This window comes from Chenopodium quinoa, unplaced genomic scaffold, assembly GCF_001683475.1.
Source record: "Chenopodium quinoa cultivar QQ74 unplaced genomic scaffold, ASM168347v1, whole genome shotgun sequence".
NCBI classification, from domain to species: domain Eukaryota; kingdom Viridiplantae; phylum Streptophyta; class Magnoliopsida; order Caryophyllales; family Amaranthaceae; genus Chenopodium; species Chenopodium quinoa.
Genome location: NW_018744582.1, coordinates 126,505 through 144,496, shown reverse-complemented (window position 1 = coordinate 144,496; position 17,992 = coordinate 126,505). Strand labels below are relative to the sequence as shown.

At 35.2% G+C, this 17,992-nt stretch overlaps 2 protein-coding genes across 3 annotated transcripts; both read left to right on the top strand.

The window, feature by feature from the left end:
* The first annotated feature begins 228 nt into the window (after positions 1-228).
* On the top strand, positions 229-2,757 carry LOC110699392 (zinc finger MYM-type protein 1-like). Its single transcript, XM_021876913.1, has one exon. The coding sequence runs from the start codon at positions 229-231 to the stop codon at positions 2,755-2,757; it is 2,529 nt and encodes an 842-aa protein (XP_021732605.1).
* A 2,373-nt stretch (positions 2,758-5,130) lies between these two features.
* Positions 5,131-15,344, top strand: LOC110699160 (BEL1-like homeodomain protein 9). Of its 2 annotated transcripts, XM_021876645.1 has the most exons (6): positions 5,131-5,934; positions 6,159-6,236; positions 6,334-7,415; positions 11,972-12,366; positions 12,459-12,519; positions 14,312-15,344. In XM_021876645.1, exons 3-6 carry the CDS (start codon positions 6,381-6,383, stop codon positions 14,825-14,827), a joined length of 2,007 nt encoding a protein of 668 aa, XP_021732337.1. In that variant the 5' UTR covers positions 5,131-5,934; positions 6,159-6,236; positions 6,334-6,380; the 3' UTR covers positions 14,828-15,344. The 2 variants fall into 2 exon arrangements, with proteins under 2 accessions (XP_021732337.1, XP_021732338.1); XM_021876646.1 differs by lacking the exon at positions 6,159-6,236.
* The last annotated feature ends 2,648 nt before the right edge of the window (positions 15,345-17,992 follow it).

Here is a 17,992-nt window from a genome sequence, read left to right as displayed (position 1 = left end):
TAAAATTTGATAATTAGAAGAAGTTTATATTGTCAAATTTGTGTTTATTGGGGACTTGTTTTTTTTTTTTTTTGAAAGGGAAGTGCTCAGCGAGCACAATTAGAATTAATCAGCTGAAATCAACAGCAGCCAAGGCAGCAAGGCCTTGTTTATTGGGGACTTGTGATTTTAATTGATAATTAATTGTGTATTTTGTGTATTATTGTAGATTGTAGAGCTTTTGTTACCATGAGTTTAGAGTCTTTTTGGAAACGTGCCGGGAAGTCACAAAAGTCCTCTACTTGTTCTTCACCTAGTTCAAGGAATCTTCCAATAGAAGAAGATGTTGTAACTCCTATTGATGATGTGGATATTGAGTCTCCTAATGATGATGCGGATGTCGTGTCTCCTAATAATGATGCGGTTCCAGTGGCTGCTTCAATTCCAATCCCTGAAAACACAACTCAAAGTAATCCAAATGCTAGTGTTGAGTCTGATGATACTCGCATTTATGATGTTCATCTTCTTCCACATGATCCTGGAAAAAGAATTCCAATTTTGGAATATCCTGCTACTGACAGGGATGTTGTGAGAAGAGGTTATATTACAATGAAACGTTGTGATCCATGCACTCATAATTTCCCTCGAAGAAAAATAGGAGGTATGCGTCGATTTAATGTTGCTTGGTTTGATAAATATGATTGGCTTGAATATAGTGTGGAGAAAGATGCGACTTTTTGTTTTGTGTGCTACTTGTTCAAAGATAAAGTTGATTCTATGGCTGCTAATGATTGCTTTATTAAAGGGGGGTTTAGAGGATGGAATAAGATTGGTAGATTTAATATTCATGTGGGAGGTCTTGGTAGTTTGCATAATCTAGCTTATGAAAAATACAATTTTTTCATTAACCCAAAAACATCAGTTGCCGAATCTTTTTCCACTTACACCACAGAAGCTAAACTTCAATACAAATATCGATTGACTTATTCATTAAAATGTATTAAGTTTCTTCTAAGTCAAGGCTTAGCTTGTCGTGGGCATGATGAAAGTGAAGACTCTTGGAATAGGGGTAATTTTCTTGCACTCTTAACATGGCTTTCAGAGAATAATAGTGATGTTGCAAAGGTTGTTCTAAGTAATGCCCCGGGAAATAATCAAATGACTTATCCTTTAATTCAAAAGGACCTCATTAATTGTTGTGCCAAAGAAACCACTAGACTTCTCATTGATGATATTGGGGATGACTACTTTGGAATACTAGCAGATGAATCTAGTGATGTATCTCAAAAGGAACAATTGGCCCTTTGTTTGCGTTATGTGAATAATAAAGGGAAGATAACTGAGAGGTTTCTTGGAATTGTACATGTTAAGGATACCACTGCTTTGTCACTAAAAAGTGCAATTGAGTCTTTGCTTATGGAGTATTCATTGAGTTTGTCTAGAGTTCGTGGACAAGGTTACGATGGTGCTAGTAATATGAGGGGTGAGATAAACGGTTTGAAGACTTTGATCATGAATGAAACAAAACAAGCTTATTATATTCATTGTTTTGCTCACCAACTTCAATTAACCCTTGTTGCTGTTGCTAAGGATAATGATGATTGTATTTGGTTGTTTGACCAACTTGCTATTTTATTGAATATTATTGGTGTTTCTTGTAAGAGAAGGGAAATGATAAGAGAAATACAATCTCAACATGTTCTAGAAGCATTAGATCTAGGGGAAATTGAAAGCGGGCAAGGTTTAAACCAAGAACTTGGTTTAGGTAGGCCTGGTGATACTAGGTGGGGGTCACACTACAAAAATGTTTCAAATGTTACCTCATTATATGCTACTATTGTCAAAGTTCTCGAGAAGGTTGGATCAAATAAGCTTTATAAGGATGATCGTGTAAAGGCTATCACTGTTATGTCTACATTTAAATCCTTTGAGTTTGTTTTCATGATACATTTGATGTCTGAAATATTTGGGCAAACTGATAAATTGTGTCAAGCTTTGCAAAGAGGAGACCAAGATATTGTTAATGCCATGTCATTTGTTACGTTGACTAAGGAACAATTGCAACAAATGAGGGACCATGGGTGGGAAGAATTTTTGCATCTTGTGCTTTCTTTTTGTGCTAAACATAATGTGGAAGCTCCTAATATGGATGATATGTATGTTCCTCGTGGAAGATCAAAACGCTTCTTTGCCAAAGTGACAAATCTTCATCGTTTTCGGGTAGAAATGTATTTAAGTGTCATTGTTTTACAACTCCAAGAGCTCAATAATAGATTTGATGAGAAAAATATGGAGTTGCTTATTTGTATGTCATGCTTAAATCCGGTAAATTCATTTGCGGCATTTGATAAGCAAAAGTTGATGAGACTTGCCGAGTTATATCCCGAAGAGTTTCCAACTAATGACATGACAATGACTGCTCTTCGTCATGAACTTGGTTTCTATATTAATGACATGCGTACAGATGCAAGGTTTGGAGACTTGAAGGGTATTAATGAGCTTTCTATGATGCTTGTTGAAACAAATAAGCATACTTCTTACAAATTAGTTTACTTGTTGATAAGACTAGCATTGATCCTTCCGGTGGCGACTGCAAGCGTGGAACGAGTGTTTTCATCAATGACTTATGTAAAAAATAAGTTGCGGAATAGTATGGGTGATCAACTATTGAATGATAGTTTAGTTACTTATCTTGAGAGAGCCTTATTTGCAAGAGTTAGTGATGATGATGTATTAGCACGCTTTCAAAGTATGAAAACTCGAAGAATGCTTTTGTAGTTTTTTTTTTTTTTTAGTGTGTAATCCATCCATTTGTAATAAAAATTTGAATTTATGTATTGAATTTTTAATCAATATATGATCATCGTTTTTTTTTTAAGATTTCGAACCCACGGTTCGGAATTCCTGGATACGCCACTGGTGGGGTAGCTTCGTGGTTTGAATGCGAGATGGGTGGGGTGGGTTTCAAATCTTGGTGTTGGTGAGAGGGTGGTTTTCGGGTAGGTAGGAGGTGGGTTTTTGGATCTTGGTGGTAGTGGGGTGGGTTGGTATGGTGATTTCGGTGGGTTAAGGTAGTGTGAGTGTGGTGGTTGTGGACGGTCGTGCGTGGGTTTGGAGTGAGGAAGCAGGGGAGATTGAGGGGTGAGGAGGAGGAGGGGTGGTTTCGTGGCGGGGGAAGGGGAGGAAGGGGTCTTCGATGGTTGGGCTAGGGTTAGGGGCTGCCGGAGATGGTGTGCAGGTGGAGCAATGGTGGTGTACATTGGGAGGAGAGAGAAGGAAAAAAAAACCCAACAATAAGTTTAAAAAAATTGAAATTAAAAAAATTAAAAAAAAATTGGAGAGGAGAGATGAAGCTTGAGTTGGTTCATCCATGGCAGATGAGATGGAGGAAGGTGATGGAGGAATGAGTGAGGGGATGGTCGGAAAGGGAGGAGAGGTGGAGAAGGGGGTGGCTGGCAATGGGGTGAGGGGCTGTTTTTTTTTTTTTTAAAAAAAATTATTTTGTTAATTTAAAAAAGAAAATTAAAGATTTTTAATTAAAAAAAAAAGATAATTACAGAAAAATGACCGGTTGTACAGGTCACCGGTTATTTGAGTTCATTTTGAGAGAAAAATGTTAATCTTGTGTCTAATATGGGCAGATTTAAAGATCAGTCCATTATTAGAGAACCGGCTAAAAATTAGTCCACTAATGTTAAATTTTCCTTGATTATATTACTCTATAACACAAAGTCACAAACAGAGCACGTACGAGTTAAAAACCCAAAGTTAAAAACAGTACTCGTAGAGTAAGTACAGTAAAAAATTTAGTTGTGTGCAGATGGAGGTAGAGTTAAGTCTGGCAAAAAGAGCAGCTTTTGGTAAAATCAGAAGATTATTGCTAAAATAGTAAGCAAAAGATACGATCCACAGTTAAATAAATTTACTTAATGCCTAGATTTGTGGGCATGTTTACAGTCAAGTAAGTACGCTGTAAGTGTGACGTTAACACTCACTTTTCTACTCTTACTCCTATCCGTACTATTTCCACGCTGCCCAACTTCTCCTTTTTTTTTTTTTTTTTTTTTTTTTCACTTCCATAATTTATTAAACTGATTGTCCTCAGTAGACCGTCTTTCTGATTTTTTATTTTTTGATAATGGTGAAAGGGGTTTTTTTGGGTTAATAAGGAGTACTCTTCTACGGAGTACCAAAAATAAATTAGGTTTAGGGTATAATTTTATTGTACTCCGTTTGTGTCTTCGGAATTTAATTAAGTACTCTTTTTGTCTATTATTATACAAAGTAGTAAATTGTCTTAGGTGTTGTTTTTTGTTTAGTTAACATAAAAATTAATTTTCTAAGAATATTTATATTTTATGTAAATTAAAATTTCATATCAAATTTTCTAGGAATTAATTAAACTTGTTTGGTTGTTATATAGACTTTACAAGTTATGAGAATTTTGAATTATCAGAAAGGAACTTGATAATTTATTTTTCATATTTCGTGGTAATTGAATATTCCCATGAATGCTCTTCCCATTTCCCACATTATCACATGAATTTTTAATTTTCCATTTGTGTTGCAACCAAACACCTTATATTACTATTTGTGGAGTTCCTTTGGAATTTCAAAATGAAAATGCCATGTGTATGATTATCTAAAAATTGGCCTTTTATGGTAGGAGTAAAAATCAATTTCTTAATTTGTTTTCATAAAAGTTGTGAAAAAAGTGAGACCTGTAACAAGTGAGTGAAAATATAAAAGGACTATTTTTTAAAACAAATTAAAAAAAAAGTGTGTCAATTAAAAAGGAATTATAAGAAAAATGTGTCAATCTATTGGAGATGGAGAGAGTATTACCTTTAACATTTTTTTTTAATTTATAAAAAACAAATGTTATTATGCCTATATGAGCGTGTTAATTATTCTGAACCAGATTAGAGAGTAATACAATTAGAACATTTGTTGCTCAAACTGTTGCTACTTTGCTAGTAACATTAGTAAAAGGTAATAAACACACACTCCTTACATACGAGACAAACTTCAAGATGGAGGGAGTAAATTTCATATGAAGATTCATTAAATTTGATATATTCTCATGTTGTGCCTACTTGTCTTGTGTCTAAAATGAGCCAAAAAATAATTGTATTGTGCCAATCTATCACAAAAAGCCCAAATACGAATCGACACATGTTGTGCTGAGCATCGATCCCCTTTATAATTATTGTTAAATTGGTAAAAAAATAAGAAGCACCGACTATCGTGCTTATGCAAGTCCGTGCCAAAATTTGAAAATTATGCTCATGTACGGCTGATTATCCACCAGTCTGCCATAATGCATTTTGTATCGTATTTTTTATGCCATGCTTTATGAAAAATCTTTGCGCTTGCCCGTTCCTACTATTCCCATCTTTAATTTTTATTTTGAATAGATGCCCATCTTTAAATTGAAACCAATATTAAGAATTGAAGAAGAAAGTTTAAATTCAAAATTTTAAAGAGCAATAGATAATGGATCCACCCACACAGCATCATAGCGGGAAAAAGTACATAAATAAATTGAAGAAAAAAAAAAAAGAGTTGCAATAAGAATTTGGTAATTAAAAGAAGAACAAAAAAAAAGGGTGAAAAAAAAAGAGAGAAAAAAATGAAAGGGTGTCGGCCTCAGCTTTAAAACGCAAAGTTAGCGTAAGAACATTTCCGTGCTGTCTCTCACTTTCACTCTTTCTCTCTCTTCTGCCTAACTCACACTCTCTCTCTTTCCTGTTTTAGGAAACGTGTGGGTGACATCTCCATTTTCGATTTTCTTGCTACCAATATTCACCAACGAATAACTCAAAAAAAAAAAAAAAAAAAACCTTTATTTATTTTTCTTTTCTTTCTCCATTGACACTGTTACAAGCTTAACTCAGATTATACACAGTATCATTTCTTTTACTGTTAGCTCTTTTTTTTTCCTTTGTATCCATGGTACGTTATCCTTTTCGGCTTTGGTGAGATCGTCTCATACTAATTTATTACTTTTTAGGGTTTTTGACATGATGATGATGAGTTAACTAGTATGCGCTCAGAAATCTTGACTCTTTTTTGTTTACACTATTACCTTTGTTGAAGCTTTTTATTATTATTATTATTTTCTTTTTTTTTTCTTTTGAAGAAAATAAAATGGGTATGTTTTATTTTTGTGGTTTTAGGAGTATTAGCTTGCCGACAGCAAAGCTGTACTGTGTGGATGAAATAGCTCTTGATGATATGATATTTTCTTTCCTATGGTTTTTCTCTCTCCATTACATTTCTCCACTAATATTTAAAAAAAAAAAAATATTCTTGATTTTTATTCTTATCATTATTGTTACATTTTTTGTGAAGGTTTGAAATTAAACATTTGAGAAGATCACTTATATTTGACGACTGAAATGGAAATGAGCAACAATTTCATGCCGGAGTTGCACGTGGCGCAACAACAGCGGCGAGATAAGCTTAGAGTACAACATATTGACGAACTTCAACAGTTAAGTAGTTTTGATCATCTTCATAATAGCAATAGTAACACTACTACTTCTTCAATGATGATGCTTCTTCCGGCACCGGAGATGTTGAGTTTTGGCTCGGCCTCGAACTCGTTCCCTAACATCCACCCAACTCGATTTGTAACCCCTTCGAGTTCGGATTCGTGTGACCCTCAGCAGCAGCCGATGCCGCCGCCGAGCTGTGATGATAATTGGGTACAGAGGCATGTTTCGCCTTCTGTACCGCAGTTTCTGATTCAAACTCAAAGTCATCCTCATGAACTTCATGATTATCAGAGTAATAATAATGTTCATCAAAGTTGGGGGATTAATGGTGGGAATAATGAACTCCCTTTACTTCCTTCGAATTTCGTTAATCATGCTAATGATGTTGGATCTCACCCTCACGGCCACGGGCTGTCATTATCGTTGTCGTCGAATCAATTATGTGAGTATCGTCATCTAGGTGGTGATCCCCGGGAGTTAAAGCCGTTCGAGTCCGGTAGCATATCGTCTGTTGTTAAGCAGTCCATGAGCGGTGGTACTGCCAAGCTAGAATGTGGTAATGCTAATAATAATAATAATAATAACAATCAGGTTCAGGATGTAGCCGGAAGCTCGATTCAGGTGCATCGAAATGTCGGTCCACTCGGGCCATTTACCGGGTATGCAGCGATTTTGAAGAGCTCTAAGTTCTTAAAGCCGGCTCAACTGATGTTGGATGAGTTCTTTAGTGCTGCTGGTTTATGGAGAGGGGGTGAAGATGTGGGAAATGATCAGAGTTTAGCAATTTCGAGGAGTCGTAATGTGGGTGATTGTTCTACTGTCGTGGCCTCGAAAATGGATGGATCGAATGAATTGAGTTGTAAGAGTTCCTCTTGTGAGTCTTACAGGCCGGATTGCCATGAAAGGAAAGCTAAACTTCTTCACATGCAAGAAGAGGTTTGTTCCCTTTTTCCTTTCCTACATAATTTTGTTTATCTTCTAATTGGTTTATTGTTCTTGTTGTTTAAATATAATTCAGGAATATATGATTAAATAAATAGTACAGTAAGTGCATAAATTTAATTTCATTTGTTGGACTTGTACGTGACTCTTGTGAATTGAATCAATTGATGATCGAGTTTGCTGATGTTTTTCCAACTTGTTTCGTCTTTAGAGTAATAGGTTGTTACATTTTACTGAGTATTTTGGTTGAACTTTGTCAACTTTCATTATTAATTTTTGTCGCAATATAAGGCACACAATAATACAAATTATATACTCCAAATATAAAAATAAAGTTGTTACAATATAATGTTACTGGTAATAAATTTTGAAATTTTTATTTCTTATTAACTTACATGATGTTTTGCAAGGTGAAAGACGTTGGCGTCAAATATATTTATTAAAGATGTATCCTTGAGCGAGTTTTACCATGACTTGCTCAACTTATAACATGTTGTATGCCTTTCTATCTATCTATCGATCTATCGATTTTTTTGCTCAACGAAAATAACTTTTATGCTCTAAAATATGTGTGTTATGGTTTCGTTTGCTTGAGGTTGGAGCATAATGATTGCATATTATCCCAAACTGGAATGTTTCCAACTTCATAAGCTATTAACTTATTCTTTTCTTTGAAAGAATTCATTGTTCTTGCTTTTAATGAAGCTAAGATTAATTTTTTTGTAAAAAATTTGAACTTCTTGTTCTATTATTATATAATTACGTAGTATGTTAAAAAAGGAAAGATTTCCTTGTCCAAATAATCTTTGTTCGGTCTGAGCTCCAAATTATTATATGCAATTGTCCATGCAGGATAATTGTCTTTTGCTTATGGTTTTTGTGTTTACATAATATGAATAGTTCCTTCTAGTTATGAGCCCTTGCTCCCATGTGTTTTAGATATGCAAGGTAGGGTGTAATAGTTTTGTAAATGCATTGAACTGTAATTAAATTTTGCTTGATTAAATGTAAATTGAAAACATGACCACGATATAATTAATTTTGTTTCTGCTTATGTTTGGAATCAAAAGGTGACATACATCATGTCTGTTGTTGCATGAAGTTTTGAAAGGGAAAATGATATACAATCGATGTGTTAGAACTTTTAATATTTTTGGAGGTTTGCTTCCAAATTTTCTCATCTATTCCTGTTGTACTACTTTTTGCCTTTAGTGGTTTGTGGTTTGGTCATTAGTCTACAGTAATGCTTTCCTTCAAGTGTTTCGCAAGTGGAATTATGTTGTCATATTAAGGATAAAGAATCAGACACATACTATTAATGACATTTTCTAATATCTATAACTCACAGAAGTTTAAGTATAGGAATATTGTGTTGCTGTTTTCTTATTGAATCGCTAATATCAAATTGGCACAATTATAAAAATGCATCTGATATGGTTACCATAGAATGTTATCTTACTCAGTTTGGTAGTGGATTGAAAAGTTTTATTTGGTGTACGCAATCGTTTAAAGGCTTAATCTGCCCAAACTGCATTTAGGTATGATTTACAATTTGCAACTTGTTCATTAATATATTATAATCTGATAGAATCAGGTTCCTATAATAGATTATGGTATTAACTTGCTAGTTACACTTCTTATAATAATTCATACAATTCCTTTTTTTTTTGGCTGGAGGATTATCAAAGCTAAATCATGAATGCTTTAGTTGCTTGTCTTATGCTACCATTTGGTATTTTTGTCTTAAATTTATATCATTTGAAGTGTATAATCCAATAAGAATATTTGAAAGGAGAATTTCTACCCCTTAAATAATTGATGGAATATATTCAGAACTAATAAAAACTTGTTAACACTATCTTGAAAAAGTTTTCTACTGTTAATGAATTTTCAACACAAAAGTTTATTTCATTTTTTATTTTCTTTTTGTTCAAGGAAATAGGGGAGATGGAGGAACTTGTAGCAACTTGCAATTGCCTAACATGTACAGTGATTTTGTGTTCAACAGTAAATAGCATTACAAATTTGTGATGATTTGAGAACAAATGTTTAGATATGGCTGATTGAAAACCTAACAAAATGGTTAATGAGTAATGACCTCGACTCATGCATCAGGCAGCTTTGCTTGCTCAGGATATGTGTTTTAATATATTTCCATTTATTTTTGCAATTGTTGGAATTTTATAAAATGCTTTAACCTTTGGTGTAAAAAGATTCAAAACCAAGCTATGTGATTGACCTCTTCCGTTTTGGCCAAAAACTTCAGAAACTTATTTTTGCATATCTTTGACTAGGCACGAGAAGTACCAGAACTTATTGTAACAATGGAGTTGGCATATAATATTCCCTTCTACCTGTCATGCTTTTAGTGGAATTTCTTGAAATCTATGGTAAATGGGTAATGTGTTGTATGTCAGCTCTAGTATAAAATCAATTTATACTAAGGAATATAGAGAAATTCAATAGAAGTATTATTTGTGGTCTGCTTGCAACTAGAGGATGAGCTTCTTCTAAATTATATGACTTGTTAAGGCTTATTTGACATTGAAATGTGACGAAACACTGCAAAATTTGGGGCTGTTATTGGTTTCCTTTAGGTTTTTGTTGGCAGTGAAGGTTGAAAGGATAACAAGCATAGAGGGCACTAGGGCAGAGATGCGGGATGTAGTTGAGTTTCATTATTTGGGTTATTGAACTAATTAGTGAAGTACTTGCTCATGAGTTCCCGAATGAATTTTCTTAATGCATGCAATATAGTGAAGAAACTGTAGGGTTTTGGCTTGATTGGTTTTTACAGTTGTTGGTCACTTTCGTATCTTTAACCTCTTTCCTCTTATTCTTATCCTTAAACATTAGTCCATAATGACGGTGGATTATGGAGATATTTGTACGTTGGCATTGTGTCAGGAAAAAACGTATTATGGGCAGTTTTGGTGTTGGATTTTGAATGTATGATGTTCAATTCATTGTTAATTAGCCAACCTATATCTTAAGAAATTAAATCAAACTTCAAAAACGCCCCTTCAGCAAGCAATATGAAGGTTGTGACACTAGGTTTATGCCAAGTGTTACCAAGCCATGTAATTCCACCTACATACATGGAAACAAGGATAATTTTTGCCGTACCATTAGCTTGTGATGATAAACTATTGCTCCGTTATGGCTTGCTTAACCAATAACATATTTAAGAGTTGTTTTGGAACAATGTTCTAATTTGTTTATGTCTAGAAGTAAAGTAAGTTTTTTGTGTACTATGCAAGGGTTTTTCAAATAGTCAAATTTACAATATTCGAGCTGTTATGTCAATTAAGCATAAGCAATAAATAAAATGCGTGCAGTGAGAGGGCTTTGTTTTCTGGCCCTGAGGGCATTCCAACCCTACGTCATTTGGTTGTTTACGTACTCATCAAGACTGTTCTTTGTAAATTGGTTGTTGGTTAGTAAAATGTTTTGTCAAGGATTTGATGGCAACGTATTATTTTGTTGAACCTTTTGTTTAGTTGTCTTGTAGTTGTTACTTTTACAAAAAGTTTTTGACTGGACATTTCATATTCAAACTATTATTTTTGACTTGTGTGCCTCTTCTAAAGATTCTAAACTTGATTGTTTGACCAGTTGTATGGTCTTTAAGTCGGAATCTGAGTATTGATTGGCATATCTATATGTATGCTTGAGTGTTTATGTAATTTTAGTTCATAAGATCTCACTGTTTTGTTGAATTTGCAAAGTTGTAGTAATTTGAACGAGGTTGGACTTTCTTTCGTGCTGTCTTATTGGTTTAACAATATATGACAATCAATTTTATTACGAAAGTCTCCTTTAAACTTGTTTATTAAATATAATCCAAAATTGTTTCTGTTGCTTACTTCCCTATTTTGGCAATAGTTTTGCTTAAAGGCCCCATCATTTTAACAAAAAGTTTTTTTTATTTAGAAGTGTTTCTTTTGCATGTTTGAACTTTAAAGAGTTTTGGAGATCAAAAAATTAATAATTATGGACTTAATAATTGTTGTGGGGTTTGCTGGCCCATAGAAATATATCTCTGTGCTTAACATGGTCTTAGGAACATCAATCTCTACGTAGTTCGAATTTCTGCTGGGTTTAGATATCTTTCTAGTCCACATAATCTGGTTGAGATACACCGTTGAAGAGTATAAATTACACTAAAAGTTTTAGCTTGCCTATGTAGCATGAGCGAAATTGATCCCATGATACATGCTTACCTATGAGTTTATGCTGTATTTTGGGGCTTTTTAATAATAAAATGATACTCTTGCCCCTTTGATTTACATCCAATTAATCATGCTTAACTTTTTCTGGTGATAAGACGTACAACTTTGTTTGTGGCATTAACAACTTGTTGTCTCAAACATGTGAAGTGTAAGTTAGAGCTATCATTGTCTTGTCTTCCAATCTACCGATAAGACTTGAACAAAAATGTAAAGTTGTAAACATCTATTATGGATGTTCTTTTGGCCAATGCTAAGGTGTTTAGTGTTTATTGGGATTTTACATCTTTGGTTAATCTTTTGCTCTTGAAATGTTTATAGGTTTGCAAACGACACAAGCAATATCATCAACAAATGCAGATGGTGATTTCAGCATTTGATTCGGTACCAGGGCTCAGCAATGCGACACCCTACATTTCACGTTCAATTAAGACCATCTCGAGGCATTTTAGGTGTCTCAAGAATGCAATTGCGGACCAACTCAAGCACATAAAGAGAGCTTTGGGTGAGGACCTAACTTCTCCTACCAGCTTTCTCAGGAGTGACAGTAGTAGTAGTTTAAGGTATGATCAGAATTTTGTAAAGGTCAGATCTGGTGCTATTGGTGGAACGGGTCATGTGGGTCACCAAAGCCATGTCTGGAGACCACAGAGAGGCCTTCCGGAGCGTGCAGTTTCTATTCTTAGAGCATGGCTCTTTGACCATTTTCTCCACCCGTGAGTTTTTGCATGCCTCATCTTATGTCATCTTTATAGCTTGCAATTGTGAAGTATTTGAACTCAAGGGGCCTCAACATTCATGTTTGCAGGTATCCAACCGACAATGACAAACAAATGCTAGCTACCCAAACTGGCTTGACTCGAAACCAGGTGAGGTCTCCTACCGTTAGTGTTTATTAGTTGAACTGTGTTTTAGCAATATACTTCTACATTTAATATATATGTATGTCTTTGGTCCAAAATGATGTGAATTAGAGTCTTAATAACTTAGGTAAACTTATGACTAGGGATGACAATGGGGCGGGTCGGATGCTACAGATGGTACCTCCACACCCATCCCCGCCCCACCACCCATGGCGGGTGCAATACCCACATCCATACCCGTCTCTCTGGGTACAAGCTAATAACCATCTCCGCCCCACCAACCATTTGGATATCCATACCCACCTCAAACCTGACCCAAACCCGCTACCGTAATGCCATATTATATCACAATAATATAAAAAAATATCATTTTTAAAGAATCTCTATTTATATCTACTTGGCGGAATTCATACGGTGTTGATGACATTAATTTAATATTTTATTTATATTATATTATTATAGTATTTAGATTCTAGTCTCTTCCAAATTTGTTTTAACCCTTAAAAAAAATTAGTGCAAGGCAGAAATAAGGCGGGTGATGGGGCGGGGTGGAGATGGGGCGGGTTTACTCTAAAATCCATACTCACACCATCACCTGTGGCGAGTACAATTTTTATACCCATCTCCGCCCCATCACCCGCCAAACCTCCCTGCATCCCCGCCCCACTTGGGCGGGGATGGAGCGGGTCCCCCATTTGCCCCGACCCATTGCCATCCCTACTTATGACTCCCTCATTCAAAAACATAGTTTTTTGGCTACCCCGGCCCCTATTTTTGTCTCTTTACGCCTCATATTTTTGTTCTACTCATAATTCTTTTATTCCCATGGAAACTTGACCATCCCATAAAATGAAGCCCCTATGGTTGGTTTCTTACAAGGTGTAGGTATATCAGCATGAGGATAAGATAACGTAATTTTACACGACAAATTCATTTGACTTATCCTTAATTTATAGTCCCTTACATGAAGAACCACTTTAAGGTGGGGTGTGGAATTTTTTTGCACCAGTGAAAATGCATCTCTCTTCTCGGAAACTCTCTCAAATCAGTGAAATCACCAATTGTTTAGAATTACACTGCAAATGTAATGGATTGTCTAAGCTTTGATCCAACCCGTCTCTCTTCCATGGCACGTGTTTGTTTTACCTTTTTAGATGTATGCCTAATTTTCCCATTGAAAGCTTGAGCAAACTCTTGCTAGTTGGAGAAACTCTTGAGAGGCCCAAGCAACAGATGTACAATTACTCTTTTATATCTAAACTCCCATGTGATTGTAATCTAATCTTTGAAATATTGATCAACTTAATTTTAAAGTTTAGCTCTTCATTATTTAGTTTCGACTTATTTTCTCTTTCACTAGTGTTATTTGATTTGTCTATCTTTTGACTTGGTGAAGGAAATTTTGCAATTACTCTGACACTCTCCCATAATTTTTTCCACGCTAAGATCCCGTAAGGCCGTAATGGCTCATACCCCATCTATATTCTAACCTTAATTGTGAAAATGGGACAAAGGTAGTTTCCTTGGAAGTTTTTATATAGTTTTGGGTTTCATTGCATGATACAATTGTCGCTCTGATATGTACATTTTGCACCTGAATATTGTAGACTTAGTCAGATAATCGCTATTTTGTAGGTTTATAGAAAAGACTCAAATAGATTTCTTGGAGAAGTAATACAATCTATATATAGTTGTTGAGAAGACTCGATTTCTCTGATCAAAGTATGCAGCAAGCTTATGATTTCCTTGTTGTGTGGCTTGCATTAGTTCATGTTTAATAATGCAAAAATGTGTGCAGGTGTCCAATTGGTTCATCAATGCTCGAGTACGGCTGTGGAAGCCTATGGTGGAAGAAATACACATGCTTGAAACCAAAGGTTCGTCACGTTCTGAGTCCAATTCAAACAACAGCGTAATGTCAATCATTGAGAAAAATAGACAGGCAACAGCAGCTAATCAATCAGGCTGCAAATCGTCGCCTTTAAATCCAGTATGTGATAAGCAGCTGGAATGCTTAGGACCATCAAGCTCCCTTGAAAGATCAAGAGGTGAGCCAATTAACACAGAACAGCTTTTTCAAAATCAAAAGTGCTCAAGGCTTGAAAGTCACCAAGTTCCTACAAGCATCGATAGTTCATTCATTGGGTTTTTGCCTTACCAAAGGCGGGGGCTTGAACTAGGAGGAATAGGTGCAGTATCACTTACTCTAGGTCTGCGGCATGGTTCAGAGACTACTCAGCAGCAGCTGCAGCATCAGTTCATACCGCAAGGGATGCCTTTCGGAGGTCACGTTATTCATGACTTTTCTGGCTAAGCCTTCTCGGAAGATAGTGCATGGCGCTCCTTTGAAGTTAACAACTTCAAGGGAGGGGGTGGCTTGGCCTATAGGCCATGTTTGTGTATAAAAGTAGGACCAGAAGATTTTTCGGAAAAATTAATTAAGTTCCGAAAATGGTAGTTGTCCACCCACCAAGTTTCAGTAAAGCAATGGGTAGTACAACGACTCGAAGGTAGTTGCACACTTGAGGTAGTCACTTTCCAAGCTTAATAATTAGCTTGAGAAGATATCCTTAGGTTCAGGATGATAAAAGATGCTCCTGCTTAGTCAAATTCTGTTGTAAAAACTGCGAAGGTATAAAAGTGGAATGTTAATTGCACACAAAAATTTCTCTAGTTATTAAGGTAAAAGTAAAGGAGGTTGTTACTCAAATTTTGTTGTAGTCAGCAGATGAGTAATTTTACCCTTGGAAATGAAATGTCTTTTCTGGAGTCAGCAAATTTTGTTGTAGTCAGCAGATGAAAAATTGAAATCCACTATATTTTCTGGTACATGACAAGGTTGCTTGATGGTTAGACTTTCATTTCTCACTCTTTTTGGTGTTACAATGAATTTCTTGGTATATGCAAGTCCTTTTTATATTTAGGCCTTGCATATTTTCAAGAGAAAAAAAAATGTACTTGTAAAGTTGATATCTTTGAAACTATTAACTATATGTTGGGACTTGGAAGGAGCCTGATAGGTATTTACATGATCATATGTTTTGTCACTTGTAAATAAAAAAAAAATTGTCAAATATGTGTAAATACGAAGTAGAATGGAATGATGCAACTAAAAAAAAAGTAGAATTATTACAAATGAATCATACAGAGTATTAAAATATGAATTTTGATGCAATTAAATAAATGTATGTGCTTGCTAAACACACAAAATATTGATTGGGCCCTTTTTTCTGTTGGTATCAAAAGTTATACTCCTTATGTTGCAAATTGGTTGATCTATTTCGAATATATTAATGAAATTAATACTTACAAGATAAATATTTTTTGATTTTTAGTTTGCAATTTTTTTTTTTTTTTTTTTTTTTTTTTTTTTTGCAATATGTACATTGAAATATTTTAATTACAAATATTTAATTGGAAACTATAAAAAATAAAAAATAAAAAGAAACAGAGAGAGTTGATGTTTTATTTGAAATTACTAAAGTAGTTATGTTTAATCCTATCAATGAAAAGAGTCATTTCCCTAAATAATGTTGGGAAGTTATCTAATTCCCAAAATATAGCCAATCTTTTTTTAATTCCCAATCTACCGTCCACGTCAGCTAAGGGAAAAAAACCGGTTTTTTTTATCGATCCAGAAAAAACCTACTACTTCAAGTAGCGGTTTCTATTTTATAAACCGCTACTTCAAGTAGCGGTTTCAATTTCATACACCGCTACTTCAAGTAGCGGTTTTTGCTGTAATTAAAAAAAAAAAACTATCGGTAAAATATGAGAAGGGGAATGTGATTTTTGACCACCACCCACAATAAAAAAAAAAAAAAAATGTGCAGGCATTGATTTCTAGTTCTCTACCATCAATTGCTCATGAACTCCAAAATTTGGAAACATAGATAATTTGATACAAAAAAAAAAAAAAAAAAAATTCACAAAATTGATAAAAAAAAAACTTAGAATTGTATAAATTAATCCAGAAGATACGAATTGAGCAAGTACCTAAGAAAAACCCAAAAGAATTGCAAGTTCAATCGCCAAAAGTGGAACTAAATTGAAATCAAATCAAATTTAAACCCAAGTAATCAAAGCATTCAACATGAACAATTAGACCAAAAGGCCAAAAAATCCAGATCCAGATCAGGTGCGGTATTTTTCGATTTTGCTCACAAACTGTCTACCTTGACACCACCACCACCACAACCCAGTACCATCTACCTTGACCACCACCACCACAACCCAGTACCCCCACCTTAACCCACCCAAACACACCCAAACCAAACCCAGATCTACAACCTTAACCAAACAACCACCCAAAAATTAACAAAAAAAAAAAAACATACCTAAACATCGAAATTGGATGTTAATTTCTCATCGAATTTGGTTTAATACGGCCAAATTCGATCATGAAACCTCTAGATCTAGAGGTTTCATGGTTGAATTTGACCTGAATAACCATGCGACACCGGCGAGAAGGAAGACAAACATCACCTCCAAGGAGCGTAGGTTACGTAGTGGTGGTGGTGTTGGTGTTGGTTGCGCAGCGGCGTTGGTACGGTTTTGTTGTTGGTGTAAGAAGGAGAAGGAGAAGAGAGGAGAAGTGAGAAGGAGAAGAGAGGAGAAGAGAAATGACGAGAATGGCGGAGGAGAGAGAAGGAGGGAGGAGAAGAGAAATGACGAGAATGGCGGAGGAGAGAGAAGGAGGGAGGAGAGAGAAGGAAAGGGGAGAGGAGAGGAGTTCAGAGAGAAGAGGAAAGAGGAGAGGAGAGAGAAAGAGAAGAGAGGCGAAGAGAGAGAAGAGGAGAGGGAGAAGAGGAGAGGAGAAGGGGAAAGTGAATTTGTAAAAAAAAAAAACTAAGTAAATACAAACCGCTACTTGAAGTAGCGGTTTCTAATAAGAAAACCGCTAATTCAAGTTGCGGTTTGTAAAAAAAACCGGTTTAAAAAAATTTTCCACTGAACCAGTGACGTGGACGGTATAATGGAAATATAAAAAAGTGGCTGTATTTTGGGAATTAGAGAAATTCCCAACATTATTTAGGGAAAGCGACAACAAACATCTTTCAAGCTACTGTTGACTGGGTAAATTTGGGCCAATATTGACTCTAAGTTTGTGTCATGTGAGTTTGATACTAAGTGATCCATTGTCAAGCAAAGAATATGAGCCATATTCATTACTTCATAATTTACGGAGTACTAACATCCAACTAGGGTTGGCAAAAGCTGATTTGACTCGACAACTCGACCTAAAATAAATGATTTTGAGTGATATTTTCAATCCATTTATGTAACTGAATCAACTCAAACCCGACTTGAAAATAAACGGGTCAGATTAAGGTTGAAAATCCTAATTCGAAAATAACCGGCCTTAACCCATTTAACTAATTTGGTCAGTTTCGGTCGGTCAACCCAAACCCAACCTGTATAACCCAATTAGTGAAATGATCCTTAGCCTTTAAGTTTTTAATATGGGTCCAAGCCCAAA